Raw genomic sequence first — 16065 nt, 5'->3', positions numbered from 1 at the left:
ACCACCACTGACATGCCAGGCACTTTCCCTGCCAGAGCGGGTAGTAGAAGCTGCATCCTTCACTCCACCCACTGTGCAGCTCTTCTGCACACCAGCCTCTGAAGCTAACATGCTGCTCCCGGATATCCGCTGCTCCAGATCCACGGTAAGGGCCAGGGCACCAGCTTCCCCTGGTATGAGGCCGGTTCCCGCAGCCTCGCGCTCCCTCGCTGAGCCGCCCGGGTACCTGAGAAGCTACCTGTGGGCACTATAAGCAGGTCCCAGTCCACAGCTGGGGTATTGGCTGTAAGAGAGGACATTGAAGCACCATCTCGTGGGTCCTGCTGTGGGAGAGGATTCCTCCCGGGCCCCCCGCCACCTTAGCAGAACAGCGTTTTGGTGCGGGGGCTGGAGGGTCCATCAAGGTGCTCTTAAAAGGGCTCCTAAGGCGACACTGGACCCTGGGAGATGCATCGGGGCTAAGGCACTCTGGAGGCCTTGACCTCCAAGCACATGAATGAGCAGAGGGTGCAGGGACAGGACCCCCCTGCCCTTCTCCCAAAAACAACCCACTAACCTGGGAGATGCAGCCAGTCTGTGCCACACACATCAACTGCAGCCCACAGCTGGAACATAATTGTCTCCAAATCCCCCATATCCGAGCAGATGCTGCAGATTGGTAAAGTTGAAACTTAGGTCAAGTTGTTCCCTGCTGGCTGACTTCCAACTGAAGACCACCCCCACCTGGCTAATAAACAACATCTATCCACCTATCCTAACCTTGCCCCAATCATAAACTTTTCTTTATTATTTAACTCAGACAAACTTTCATTACCCCTCCTATACCTAAGCCCCTTTAACCCAGCCCTCCATCTATTGTTTCTCTTGTTTTACTCATGGCCTCTCTTTATCTTAACAAAAACTGCAATTTCACCTTACATTGAATATATACTACACCTGTGTTATATACATAATCTGGTATAAATGGACATGTGATTTGAGGGGAAAAAAATATTCTAAACTCAATATTGTTACTTTTCTTCAGTCTTCTCCAGGTCCTTGCATAACCCCGCCTACTCAAGAGTATTTCATTTTCCATCTGAGAGTGAAGACATGGCACACTGGGGTGATCCAGATAGCCAGACACATAATAAAGAAGTACAGTCGCAGAGAAAACTGGATATGGATTTGCCCAATAGTATACAGCAGTTTATTGAAAAGGATCCAAGAAGAACAAATTATACAAGAATGTCAACTCAAGAAAAAAAAATGCAGTTTGATGAGAGCAGTGCCAAGATATTGAGTGGGTCTGTGGGTGATTCTGTAGCCCAACAGATTATCAGGTCTTGGAAAGAACCTTCTAAACATGAAGGGGTAGCCAATGACTGTGGTAAGGTCAGAAAAAACAATGAAAGCATTTGACCCAGTCTTGTGTTCAGAGCATGCCTTACATTTAGTTTAAGGCATGTTAAGTAGTAGAAAAGAACAAAAAGCCATAGCAAGAAGACATTTTAGTCAATATTCTTTCAAAAAGCAATCTGAAATGATAGAAATGCAAAAGTTGCCATTGGTTTTGAAAAGTAACTGTGTCCTTCCTACTACTGGCACTACTGGCACTGACCCAAAGCAACCACATTACATACAGTGGGGAAATTATATGATCCCCTGCAGATTTTGTAAGTTTGCCTACTTACAATGAAATTACATGTCTATAATTGTTATCATAGGTGTATTTTAAATGATGAAGACAGAATATCAACCAAAAATCCAGAAAAAACGCAATCCAAATGTTATAAATTAAGTTGCAGTCCAGTGAGTAAAATAAGTATTTGACACCCTACCAACCAACAATAATTCTGTCTCCCACAGACTGGCTACAGTATGTGCTCATGTGGTACACAGATTAGTCCTGTCAATTTAAAAAAGTGCTCCTAACGACAACTCCTTATGTGTATAAAAGACACCTGTCCACAGAATCTCTTTCTACCATTCAAACCTCACCATCCTGGGCAAGACCAAAGAGCTGTTAATGGACATCAGGGACAAGATTGTAGACCTGCATAATCGGTCTGAAGCTCCATGCAACATTTATCCTCATGGGGTAAGGATGATCATGAGAAGAATGAGGGATCAGCCCAGAACTACAAGGGAGGAGCTTGGGATCGATCTTAAGGCAGTTGGGACCACAGTCACCAAACAAACCATTGGTAAAAAATACACTGAAATCCTGCAGCGCCCACAAGGTCCCCTCCTCATGAACTGGTCCATCTTAAGTTTGCCGATGAACATACAAATAATTCAGAGGATTGAGAGAAAGTGCTGTGGTAAGATGAGACCAAAATTTAGTTTGGCCATGTTTGGAGGAAGAAAAATGCTGACTATGACCCTAAGAACACATCTCTACAGTCAAGCACAGAGGTGGAAACATTATGCTTTGGGGCTGTTTCTCTGCTAAAAGGTACAGACCGACTTTGCCGTATTGAGGGGCCAATGGACGGAGCCATGAATTGTAAAATCTTGGATGAGAACCTTCTTTCCTCAGCTAGAACACTGAAGATGGGTCGTGGATGGGTCTTCCAGCAAGACCATGACCCAAAACATACTGCCAGTGCAACAAAGGAGTGGCTCAAGAAGAAGCACATTAAGGTCATGGAGTGGCCTAGCTAGTCCCAAGACCTTAATCCTATAGAAAATTTCTGGAGGGAGCTGAAACTTTGAGTTGCCAAGTGACAGCCAAGAAACCTTAAGTATTTGTAGAATATCTTTAAAGAAGAGTGGAACAAAATTCGTCCTGAGATGTGTGCAAACCTGTTAACCAGTGTTAGTCAACTAAATTAAAACATTTTAGTCGACTAAAATACGATTAAAACGAAAGCAATTGAGATGACTAAAATATGACTAAAGCTAAAAGCCATTTTAGTCAAGACTGACTACAACTAAATTGAAATTACTGAAATCTACGTTTTAGTGGACTAAAATCTCCAGTACATTTCAGTAATTGCAATTTAGTTGTAGTCAGTCTTGACTAAAATGGCTTTTAGCTTTAGTCATTTTTAGTCATCTCAATTGTTTTAGTTTCAATCGTATTTTAGTCGACTAAAATGTACTGGAGATTTAGTCAACTAAATGCGACTAAAACAAGAAGACTAAAATGGGACTAAAACTAAAATGCCATTTTAGTCCTAAGACTAAAATTAACACTGCTGGTAACTAACTACAAGAAACTACTTACCTCTGTAACAAGGGTTACTCCATAAAAAGTACTAAGTTATGTTTTGTTTGGGGATCAAATACTTATTTTATTCACTGAACTGCAACTCAATTTATAACATTTGTATTATGTGTTTTTTCTGTATTTTTGGTTGATATTCTGTATATCATCTAAAATACACCTATGATAAAAAATGATAGACCCTTAATTTCTTGTGTATGTGGGCAAACTTACAAAATCTGCAGGGGATCAAATTATTTTCCCTACTGTATGTAGATCTTTGTTCTGGGACATGATTCGCTAAGTAGTAAAAATGCACATTAATGTGTTAGTTATGGAGCAGGCACTTCCAAAAAAAACGTTTACCAATAGCTATTGGAGCTAATTTACTAAAACTGGATCACTCAGAATCTGAAGCAACTGTGCATGGTAGCCAAGCAGCTTCTAACTTCAGCTTTGATAATAAAAACTGGAAGCTGATTGGTTTCTATGCAGAGCTGCACCAGATTTTGCAGTCTATAGTTTTAGTAAATCGACTTCTTTGCGTATTAACTTACAAGTTCCCTTTATGGAACTTTATTTTCCCTTTATTTAAATACTCAAGCAAAATTTTTATGGAAAAAGTTTCTTTCTTCTTTAAAAAGATAAACAAAATGCATTCAGTGATTAATAGAAACAGAAAAAAAATGCGGTAAACCTTATGCGTGAGTAATTATTCCTAACGTATAAGTTCAAAAAAGCACACAGATTTAGCCAGGTGGACGTTTATAACTTTTGTGAAAAAAAATATTTTAGACCAAATGATGTGTAAATATTTTAGAGAATAGGTAGACTTTCACAAATAGAACACAGCATTTTGTTTGTGCACTAGACGTCACATTTGGCTAGAAAACAGAAATCAAGGGATTCGAGAAAAGGAAAGTGTGTACAGTAGGAACAAAAAACTATCATGGTTTATATCCTACTGCAATATTATTTCTCAGTCCTACTGTTTCTTATAGTTCTGTTCATTCACTATATAAATAAAATCTTTCACAAAATACCTGTGAACAATTGTGGAGCAGATTTTTAAAACCACCAGACCAACACCTTTCACTGAAAATGATCAGTGGCCAGTAGAGACAAGTAAGAGCCCGTTCACACAGGGGCAACTCAGGATCCGACGTTAGGTCACCCCTAGTCGTGCTACATGTAGAAATCAATGTAAGTGAATGAGAGCCGTCTTAAATGCACACTACTGAAGTCGCTCCGACTTCAGAAAAGGTTCCTGTACTACTTCTATCCGACTTATAGGGGACTGGTACCCATTGATTTCAATGGAAGTCGCCTCCAAGTCGGCTCTCCATCTATATTGAGGTGCCAATGTTGCCTCTCACAGAATAATCAGCTCTCGAGAAGGAACTCTACGCCAAATTTATAAAAAAAAAAAAAAAAAAAAAAAAAAAAAAAATCAGGCATGGGTTCCACCTCCGGGGGCATACCAGGCCCTTGGGTCTGGTATGGATTTTAAGGGGAATCCCCCTACGCCGAAAAAACGTCGTGGGGATCCCCCCAAGGTCCATACCAGACCCTTACCGAGCACGCAGCCTGGCCGGTCAGGAAGGGGGTGGGGACGAGGGAGCGCCCCCCCCACCCTGGACCGTACCAGGCCGCGTGCCCTCAACATGGGGGGATTGGTGCTTTGGGGAACGGAGGCGCCCTGCGGCCCCCCCTACCCCAAAGCACCTTGTCCCCATGTTGATGAGGACAAGGGCCTCTTCCCGACAACCCTGACCATTGGTTGTCGGGGTCTGCGGGCAGGGGGCTTATCGGAATCCGGGAGCCCACTTTAATAAGGGGGCCCCCAGATCCCGACCCCCCCACCCTATGTGAATGAGTAATGGGTACATCGTACCCCTACCCAGTCCCCTGGGGAAAAAGTGTCAATAAAAAACACAACACAAGTTTTAAAAGTAATTTATTAATCAGCTCCGGGTGTCTTCTTCCGACGTCGGGGGTCTTCTTCCGAATTCTCTGCTCTGTTTAGCCTCTTCTCCCGGGCTCCTCCACTGTCTTCTTGGAGCTCTTTTACTAGCGGAGGAGCCCGGTCTCCTCCGTCCTCTGTCCTTCCTTTTTCCCTCTTCTTTTGATATTGACACGGGGCTGTCTTCCGCTGTACTGGCTTGTGCGACGTGCACGGCGACTTATATAGGTATAGGGCGTGGTCACCGGGTGATGTCACATGGTGACCCCACCCCTTTATGACTTCAAGTCCCAGAGGCACGCTGAGACTGTGATGTCATAAAGGTGCGGGGTCAACGTGTGACATCACCCCGTGACCACGCCCTATACCTATATAAGTCGCCGCGCACACCGCACAAGCCAGTACAGCGGAAGATAGCGCTGTGTCAACATCGGAAGAAGAGGGAAGAAGGACAGAGGACGGAGGAGACCGGGCTCCTCTGCTAGTAAAAGAGCTCCAAGAAGACAGCGGAGGAGCCCAGGAGCAGATGCCGGAGAGCAGGAGAAGAGGCCGGACACCAGGAGAAGAGGCCGAGCAGAGAAGTCGGAAGAAGACCCCCGGAGCGGATTAATAAATCACTTTTAAAACTTGTGTTATGTTTTTTTATTGACACTTTTTCCCTAGGTTAATGGGTAGGGGTATGATGTACCCCTTACTCATTCACATAGGGTGGGGGGCGGGATCTTGGGGCCCCCTTATTAAAGGGGGCTCCCCGAGTCTGATAAGCCGCCCGCAGACCCCAGGGTTGTCGTGAAGAGGCCCTTGTCCTCATCCACATATGGACAAGGTGGTTTGGGGTGGGGGGACCGCAGGGCGCCCCCTTTCCCAAAGCACCAACCCCCCCCATGTTGAGGGCACACGGCCTGGTTCGGTCCAGGGTGGGGCGCTCACATCTCCACCCCTTTCCTGACCGGCCAGGCTGCGTGCTCAGATAAGGGTCTGGTATGGACCTTGGGGGGGACCCCCATGCCATTTTTTCAGCGTAGGGGGGTTCCCCTTAAAATCCATACCAGACCTAAGGGCCTGGTATGCTCCCGGAGGGGGGACCATGCCGTTTTTTTTTTTTTATTGTCATGGAGTTCCCCCTTGAGAGCTCATTATTCTCGGATTGGCCACGGCCAAAGTCGTCTGGCCTGGGGCGACTTAAAGTCGTGTTGACAAGTCGTGTCCAAGTTGCCTCCAAAAGTCGTGTTGTAAGTCGCCCAAGTCGTGTTGACAAGTCGTGTCCAAGTTGCCTCCAAAAGTCATGTTGGAAGTCGTGTTGCCCCTGTGTGAACCGTCTCCAAACCTCTAAGTACAGTTGTGCTCATAAGTTTACAAACCCTGGCAGACGTTATGATTTCTTGGCCATGTTTCAGAGAATATGAATGACAACACAAAAGCACTTCTTTCACTCATGGTTGGTGTTTGGCTGAAGCCATTTATTGTCATTCAAATGATAATGACAACAGAAACTACCCAAATCACCCTGTTCAAAAGTTTTCATACCCTGGAATGTTTGGCCTTGGTACAGACACAAAAGATGGCACATACAGGTTAAAATGGCAATTAAAGTTTAATTTCCCACATTTGTGGCTTTTTAAATCACAACTGGTGTCTGTGGATAAATAGTACATGAGTTTGTTAGCTCTCACATGGATGCACTAAGCAGGCTAGACACTGAGTCATGAGGAGGTAGAAAAGAACAGTCAAAAGACCTGCATAACAAGGTAATGTAACTTTACAAAGATGGAAAAGGATAAGAAAAGATATCCAAAGCCTTGAATATGCCAGTCAGTACTGTTTGATCACTTATTAAGAAGTGGAAAATTATGGGCTCTTTTGATACCAAGACAAGGTCAGGTAGACCAAGAAAGATTGCAGCCGCAATTGACGGAATAATTGCTCAGGATACAAAGAAAAACCCACAGGTACCTGAAATACAGGCTGCTCTCCAAAAAGATAGTTACATAGTTAGTCACATAGTTAGTCAGGTTGAAAAAAAGACAAGTCCATGCAGTACAACCTTAAAAACAAATAATGGTGTGGTTGTGTTTAAGGCACACATATTAATGCTACTTGAACAAAAAAAAGAGCTATATGATTGAGCTGCCAGAAGGAATCCTCTACTGCGCCAATGCCACAAATAAGCCCAATGAGGCATGTCAAGGTGTTGTTGGGCATATTGTAAGCAGGCTTTTTAGTGGAACTTGTGCAGTAAAAGCTTATTTCTGGCAACTTGACCATGCAGCTCTTTTTTTGTTCAAGTATCATCATATTGTGCTCCTTCAATACAACCACGCCATCTTTTTCCAGAGCAGCCTGTATTTATCCTGAGGTTAGCTGTGGGTTTTTCTTTGTATCCCAAACAGTTCCTGTGGCAGTTGTGGCTGAAATCTTTCTTGATCTGCCTGATCTTGGCTTGGTATCAAGAGATCCCCAAATGTTCCACTTAAGTGATTGAACAGTACTGACTGGTGTATTCAAGGCTTTGGATATCTTTTTTTCTCTTCATGGCTCAGTGTCTAGCCTGCTTAGTGCATTTATGTGAGAGCTAACAAACTCATTGTGGGAAATGAACAAAACATTACATTAACAAATGTGGGAAATTAACCTTTAATTGCAATTTTAACCTGCATGTGCCATCTTCTGTGTCTGTACCAAGGCCAAATATTCCAGGGTATGTAAACTTTTGATGAGGGTCATTTGGGTGATTTCTGTTATTATGATTTAAAAAGTAAACACAGTTGATGGTTAGTATTCGGCTTAAGGGCCGGTTCACACAGCGAGGCGCGGCGAGGCGTCTCCGACTTACCTCGCCGCGACCTGCGGGGAGCTCAGCGGCGACTTGCAGAGGACTTCTGTATAGAAGTCAATGCAAGTCGCCCCCGAAGTCGCCCCGAAGTAGTACAGGAACCTTTTTTCTGAGTCGGAGCGACTCGAGTCGCTCCTCTCAGAACGGTTCCATTGTACAGAACGGGGGCGACTTGCGGGAGCGAGGCGAGGCGAGCCGTGTCGCCTCGCCTCGCCTCGCTGTGTGAACCGGCCCTAAATGTCGGAACTTAAATTGCAAAAAATAGTGTGGGAACCTTTTTTTTTTTTTTTTTTTTCAAATTGGTGCAGCACTGCAAAGTCAGAGTTTTACCGATTTGAACAGTTCTATTGCCGACAATAGGGTGTGACTTGTCATGCGCTTTGGAATGGTCAAATCACGTGACAAGTCATATTGGTGTGAACAGGGGCTAAGACCTAGAAGCTGATTGGTTACTTTGCACAGCTGCACCAGATTCTGTGTGCAACAGTTTTAGTAAATCTCCCTCCATTGTTTTTGGAAATTTTTCATTTCAGGTTTTAAAATAATACATATAAATACTTAATATAAAATATGCAACAAGCAGGTGTCAAATTGTTTACTTAATTCATCTAATTACCCAACTAATTTACTGGTATGCTGTGAAAATCCCATTTTGAAAAAAGGGACACACAACCACCCTTATCTCCCAGCAGAAAATAGTGCAGTCTAGATTTTCAGTCAACAAATGCAACGTAAGGCTTTCTTAAACAAGTATCCTGGAAGCATCCTACATTAAAACAGAACTCTAGCTAAACCACTAGATACACAGTTTCAATACACGTATGTTTACAGTTTAAGACCTCATACACACTATTAGATTTTCTGTAGATTTTTGTCTTCAGATTTACCAAAACCATGTAGTGCAAGGGCCTGCCAGTTTGCATACAAATTCGAAACTCTTAAAGTTGTTGTAAATCCTTTACAATCACTTTGACTACAAGCAAGCCTATAATATAAGGCTTACCTGTAGCTACCATGAATTTCTTCTGAACTTGCATAGTTTAGGAGATATTCACAGTATATATGCATGTGCCGACGTCATCAGCACATGTGCACTGAAGAGACAGCTCGCACTTACCGTTTCTTCAGCTGGTGTGCCGCTACCGGCGGCTCCTGCGCACATGAGAGGCAATGACATCATTGCGGCTCCGTCCAGGCACAGCACCAGAGCCCGCAATACCCGGAAGTAACTCCAGCAGACATGTCGCCTGCCAAAGCGGTGCATACTAGCTCATTATGCCTTTGTCTTGCAGGTTTTTTTTTTTTGTGTGTTTACAACCACTTTAAGGTTTGACCTCATCATTTATGGTTTTGGTAAATCTGAAGTAAAAAATTTGCAGAAAATCTAATAGTGTGTATGGGGTTTAACCCATCAAATGATTTGCAACTTTAACAAGCCATTCAACTTCAGCAAGATCAAACTATTACACACGGGTTTAGTTTTACTGTTTTAATTCATATTTTTCTAGGCCAGGAAAGCAATTCAGTAGATTAAGTTAAGGAACATTACTAAAAATAAAAAGATATGGTCGCTTTGCTAATACAGGGCAATATGATAGAGCAACCCTCCCCCATTTCAGCTTTGTTTTAGTTGTGTTCCATTGTCACAAATTACTGTGGAGTCTGCCTTTTTCAAGTTTGGGTTGAAAAAATATGAACAATGTGGAATGTTTTGTCAGTTATTAGTATAGTACAAGTTTGTTATATATCTTACTTTGGTAAATCAGATCTGGAGGTAAATATATCACTTTCTAATACGGTGCACTCAATGACATCTACCAATATTAAAGTTTATGTTACCCCAAACTGTTTTTCATTGTGTATGTGTCTGTGTGTCCAGGTAGATGTTTGAAAATGTAGCCTGTTCTTTTTTTATGTATTAGTTTGCTGAGAAATCTCAAATTATCTTGCCCGTCCCCTCTTTGTTGTTGCAATCTGATCATACCAAGCATCAAAACAGATTATTGTGGCGTTAACTTCCCAAAAAAGTTCCATAAAATGTAGTCTACCTGGGTGGAAGCCAGACATTACAGTGTAATCTCATATGACTCTTGTCCTCCCCCATTCCACTTTTTTTTCCTATACCACTTCCCCTCCTGTTCTTGATCTAACATGACACTGATTTGTCTTCTTTCAGGTCCTTGGAAAGGCTCAATTAATGTATGTTCTTATTAAATGTGTGCTATACCCAGAAATCTACTATGCCTTCATCTTTTTCACAAGTGAATTCTTTATAAAAGCCTTAATCTTATTTGGGTAATATACTGGATGTTGTACATAACATTTTGCTCTTGTAATATCTGTTCTTCACTTGATGTTTTATTTCAATAAACATTCCTTCTGTTAAAAAACAAAACAAAAAAAATAACTGATTAATGTCAACGGTCAGTGCGCATACCTCACATAGCTGCTAGGAGTTACAGGATGCAATGTCTATGCTCAACGTACCTGTATCTCCTGTAGCTTTTTCCTCTCTCCTCTTCACAATTTTTGAGCAGGTTGACCAGATGAGATAGCTTCCAGTGTAGAATCGATAAGATGTTTTGAAAAGGTGTATCATAATCACCATTTAATCTTTTTTTTTGTTTTGTTTTTTGTTACAAATCGAGTTTATTGAATGATGAAGATAATGAGCCATACAAGCCATATAATCTTTTATTTCAAAGTATTTGAGTTTCAAAAGTATACAAACATATAAGAAGTACAAACAATATCTCAAGATAGACATCAAAGACTGATTGCCTTCAGTGAGACAAATATTTTTGAAAGTAAAACAAGCCCTGGACCTCTGGGGGTCTTAGATCATCTTAAATGAGAAAAAGAACAAAACCTGAAAAGAAAATGCTGTATGGCTACAGGATTCCCGGGCGACAAAATGGTGAGGAGGACCAGAGGCCCCAGGGGGCCAACCCAGCACCCCTTATGGCATCTTGCTGTGCTAGGCAAGCTCATCCTAGGTCCCCCAAGTCCTCCCGCTCCCAAAATGAAACTAGAAAGGTCCCAGGGTCCTGTGAACTTATGTAACTGGAGTGAGCTCTACAGAGGAAAGGCCATGAGATTTTCTGAACCAATCAGTAAAAAATTACCATTATCCTCTGGATCAATCAAGAGGCTAAGTTGCTAAGAAGCTGATACAAGTCAAAGAAAGGGGAAAAGTGGGGTAAAGAGACACAATAGAGAGTAGAAAGAACGGCTAAGGGAAGCCAGAGGGAGCTAAGAAACACCAGATGGGCTAAAAACACTGAAGTTTCGCACACTATACCTAACTGTAAGGGGTGTTCATCTAGCAGAGGGGATAAAGCGAAGGGAAGGGAAAGAAAAAAAGGGGGGAGCCAGCCGACAGAACCGACGCCGGGAGCCGAGTGCCCAACAAGCCTAAGTGTGCTATATGCCAGTGATGAGGGAAATGCCCACATGCTGTGCCCAAGGTTCCCAAACTAACTAAAATTTGTCTTTGTAGTCTAATAAAATGCTAGTCATTTTCTCCTGGGTCATAATCCAAGATATCTTATGCTTGACTGCTCGTAGGGAGACACTGGGCTGTTTCCATGATTTGGCTATGGTGATCTTGGCTCCCAGCAATATAAAGTGAATCAAAATGTTAGTATACTTGCTATTTTGTGGGATGGGGCCATTCAGGAGAGCCACAGCAGGGGTTCTAGGGATCTGAATATTGGTTACCTGATGGATCAGGTTGAACATCTTCCGCCAGAATGGTCTGAGTTTGATGTATTCCCACCAAGTGTGGATCATCGTTCCTGCCATGTCACATCTGCTAAAACATAAGGGATTGGTCGAGGGAAACATCCGGGCCAATTTAATCGGGGTCAAGTACCACCTAGTCATCACTTTAATTCTAGCCTCGATCAGAGAAACATTCTTAATTCCTTTATAGGCTCTGGAGTAGGAGGAGAACCAGGACTCCGGTTCCCATTGAATGAGATCCTTTTCCCAGGCCAGCATGAAGGGTGTTTTACTGTCATTCTGGGCAAGAGCTTGGTATATAACCGAGATCCTCCCCCTTTCTGGTCAGTGGCTTGTCCACACCACACTTCATAATCGGTAAAGCGCGGAGGACCCGGTTTCTCCTTCCAGATCCCATGAAGGTAATGTTGAATCTGAGAAAATCTAAACAGTTCCGTATTTGGGATTTCTAGCTTCTTTTTGCAAAATTGCAGGGAGATAGGGCCTGAGGGTGTGAAGAAATGACCGATTCGGTACAGCCCCTTGTCCAACCACCACTTGAAGGACTTAATATCCGTCCCTGGTGGGAAGTCCCGATTATTAAAAATATGAGCAAGCGGGTGAGAGTCTGACACTAAGGATTTGTTTGTTTTAAGCTTATCCCAGAGGGATAGGGATTGTGAGAGGGTGGGCGAGAGAATGGGGGGGCCTCTCTTTGGCGGGGATCCAGAGCAGGAAATCTAAGGTATATGTTGGGGCGGCCTGTCGCTCTATTTGCAACCACTCCGGTTTTTCCAGCCTGGAATATACAGTGAACAATTGAGCAAGTCTGGCCGCTTGGAAATACCAAAGCAGCCTCGGGACCCCCATCCCCCCTTGTTTTCGAAGCCTAAAGAGCGTGTTACAGGGCAATCTGTGACCCTTCTTCCCCCATATAAACTGAGTTACCTTCCTCTGAAAGGATTTGAGGTGATCAGTCCTGATGTCAATTGGTATCGCTCTGAATAAATAAAGAAGCCTGGGAAGGAGAGTCATTTTGAGGGAGTGAACCCTGCCCAACCACGAAAGGTCGTGCTTTGCCCAAGTTTTTAAGTCCAGCTCTAACTTCTTGTAGGTGGGAGGGAAGTTGGCGGAGTATAGCTGTTCTATTTCAGGAGTGAGTTTGATCCCCAGATAATCAAGGGACGTGTCCCTCCATGCAAATTCAAAGTTGTTCTGTAGGCTAATAACCGTCTGCCTCGGGAGTGAAATATTAAGGGCGTGAGATTTGGCAAAATTGACCTTGAGGTCAGAGGCCTTGGAAAAAACCGTCAGGGTTTTATAAAGAATGGGCAGCGAGGTGAGGAAGAGTAGTAGGTCGTCTGCGAACAGACCGCATTTATGAGTTTGGGCACGGCACGAGACCCCTTGTATGTCAGGATTCGTGCGGATGGCAATGGCTAGTGTCTCAATAGCTAAGGCAAAGATCAAGGGGGATAGAGGGCACCCCTGCCTAGTACCTCTAGCTATGGTGAGTGGTTGGGAGTAGTGGCCCAATAATCGAATAGACGCGGTCGGATTCGAGTAGAGGGCATGTAGTATGCCCAGAAACCTGTTGCCAAATCCCCCAATGTTCCATGAGCGAAAAAATATATGACCATTCGATGGAGTCAAAAGCTTTATGTAGGTCAAGGGACAACAGCATACCCTCCTGTTTGGGACCCCCTACCCAGTTGGATTGAAGAACAGAAATGATATCTACTGCCCTGCGAGTTAAATCTGGCCCTTGTCTTCCAGGGATAAATCCCACTTGGTCCTTATGGACATATCTGCCAATAAAGGATGCAAGTCGGTTGGCCAGGATCTTTGTAAGTATCTTAAAGCGGTTCTGCACTCATAATAATACATTTGCCCATTCTGTTGCCTCTAGACCGTACATTTGATAATGCCACATGTTTTTTTTTTTTTTTTTATTAATCTAGCTTTTGTAATTCGTAGTTTTTTATTTTCCTCCCTTGCGGCGATGGGCGGTCTCTTGCGGGGATCAGCATAATTTCCTGCTGAAGCCCGCACTGTCTCCTGGGATCTCGTCCAAGTAATCCCAGGAGACATTGCGGCTAATGCACCCGGAATCTCGCGAGATTTCGGCTAATACACCCTAAATCTCGCGTGATTTCGGCTATTACAGCCGAAATCATGCGAGATTTAGGGTGTATTAGCCGAAATCTCGCGAGATTCCGGGTGCATTAGCCGCAATGTCTCCTGGGATTACTTGGACGAGATCCCAGGAGACAGTGCGGGCTTCAGCAGGAAATGATGCTGATCCCCGCAAGAGACCGCCCATCGCCGCAAGGGAGGAAAATAAAAAACTACGAATTACAAAAGCTAGATTAATAAAAAAAAAAAAAAAAAAAATGTGGCATTATCAAATGTACGGTCTAGAGGCAACAGAATGGGCAAATGTATTATTATGAGTGCAGAACCGCTTTAAGATCATTATTTATTAGAGATATGGGCCTATAATTCTCTACATCTTCTGGGCTCTTATTCGGCTTTGGGATAACCGTAATGTATACGGTATTCAGCTGAGGATCTAATGGGGCACCTTTCGTGATTGAGTTGAAGAATTTTGCCATATAAGGTGCTAAAGGATCCACAAATGCCTTATAATATGTTGCTGAAAGAGCCATATAATCTTTTAACCAGTTGACCTCATAACCTGAAAAAATCTAAAATGCCGTTATAATTCTAACAGAAGCTCTTGGCGAACAGTAATGTTCCTAAGACTAAAGCGAAGAACACTTTAAGATTGCATATCACTCACCTAGATTTTGCAAATGGGGCTGGTGGGGGCGTGACCGGATGGTGATGGCGGCGGTGTGTGAGGAGTGAGTGTGAGAGAGATGTGTGCTCTCACTGCACGCTGACGGGAGCCGGTATCAGCGGCTCGTTATATCTCGTTATATCCCCGTGTGATTCCCGTCGGATCTCCCGAACGGAAGGCTCTGGCTTGGTGTGCTGGGGGGATCTATGGTGCCCAGCAGTGGTTGCTGACTGCCGGGAGCGGCGGAGTGGCGGGGTCTCTCGAGCACTGGCGGTGTGCGGAGGAGTGTGAACGAAGGAGAGATTTCTCAGCTCAGCCCAGCCCCTGGAGGTGAAACCCCGTGAGATCCGTTCGAGAGAGGAGCCACAGCACTGAGACTGGGGATGAGGCATAGCCACTTCCAGGTAAAAGACAGCTAAAACCAACGAAGAAATTTAAAGGCACAGATATAGTATTATGCAATGACTGTGGAGAGACGTTTTTATTTCATGCCAGATCCCCCCCATCATTGCCATCACTGTCCCTTTTGAGCCGAATTAAAAGTAAGAGGGGAGTTGGTGTGAACGCTGTATTATCCTTGGGGAAAGTGTTGCAATAAAGAAAGAAAGAAAGAAATATATAAATATATACACTGGAAAATAACTCCTGCTGCTGCTGCTTGCCCTTTAAGAAATTAGCTCATTCATTCTTAAAGTTCTGGACTAACTGTGGTCTAACTGCCGAGTAGCTGAAGCTGACTTCTTTTTTTTTTGCCTTGGCCTAGGGAAATTTACCCCCCTTCAAAAGAGATATTGTTAACTTTTTTTTTTTTTTTTTTTCTCTGGGGACACTTGCGGATTTGAACGATGTCTGCAAGGAGAAGGGGGGAGGAGCATGCCAGGCAGGAAAATGTGGGGGCGCAATCTTTGAGATCTGCCAAAGAAAAAGATAAAGAAAAAGACCCCCAGTTTTCTGCAACAACAGCCGGGATAGCCGCAGCGGCCAAGTTGGAAAAATATGCCCATGCTCATACCCCCGACAATACGCCAACTAAGGGGGGGCAGGGGAGTCAAGTGAAACCCCCAACGGACAGAAAGAGTCATGGGCAGCTGACACAAGCAGGCGTAAAACATACAGATAACAAAAATGCGGGAGCAACTGGAAGATTGGAGATAAATCCCATGCAGATACCCTTAATAAATGGTGATGAAGAACCGACGCTGAAGGAGGTCCTTGGGGCTGTTAACGTCTGTAAACAGTCATTATTAGAGCTATGTGATCAAACAAGAAGTATTAAAGAAGAGCTGGCCTTCATACGGCAGGAACTTCAGTTAACGGTTGACAGATTAACAGCAGCAGAAGGTAGAATTTCCCAGATTGAAGATGAGGTGTATCCATTAAACCAAGAGGTCAAAGATTTAAAAATACAGATGGGTAAATATGAAGGGAAACTGGATGAATTGGAAAACAGACTCCGCAGGGACAATATAAGACTGGTAGGCCTCCCCGAGAAGTGTGAAGGCTCTGACACAGCTGAGTTTCTGGAAAAATGGCTTGTTGAAGTGTTTGGCAGA

At 43.7% G+C, this 16065-nt stretch overlaps 1 protein-coding gene and 1 long non-coding RNA gene across 2 annotated transcripts in view; one reads left to right on the top strand and one right to left on the bottom strand.

Moving 5' to 3' along the window:
• CREB3L3 (cAMP responsive element binding protein 3 like 3) overlaps positions 1-1709 on the top strand; it is a 533749-nt gene extending 532040 nt beyond the window's left edge. Inside the window, exon 10 of the mRNA XM_077475725.1 lies at positions 1025-1709. Coding sequence (XP_077331851.1) covers positions 1025-1401 — 377 coding nt within the window. The 3' untranslated portion in view covers positions 1402-1709. The remainder of the gene's footprint in view (positions 1-1024) is intronic.
• LOC143974397 (uncharacterized) overlaps positions 1-16065 on the bottom strand; it is a 299135-nt gene that overhangs the window by 210162 nt on the left and 72908 nt on the right. The gene's annotated exons all lie outside the window — the stretch shown is intronic.

Source organism: Lithobates pipiens, unplaced genomic scaffold (assembly GCF_037356315.1).
Source record: "Lithobates pipiens isolate NorthernLeopardFrog02 unplaced genomic scaffold, aLitPip1_a1.2 Scaffold_13, whole genome shotgun sequence".
In the NCBI taxonomy this organism is placed as follows: Eukaryota; Metazoa; Chordata; class Amphibia; order Anura; family Ranidae; genus Lithobates; species Lithobates pipiens.
Note: the sequence above shows the minus strand (reverse complement) of the source record. Positions and strands in the feature narration are given on the sequence as shown.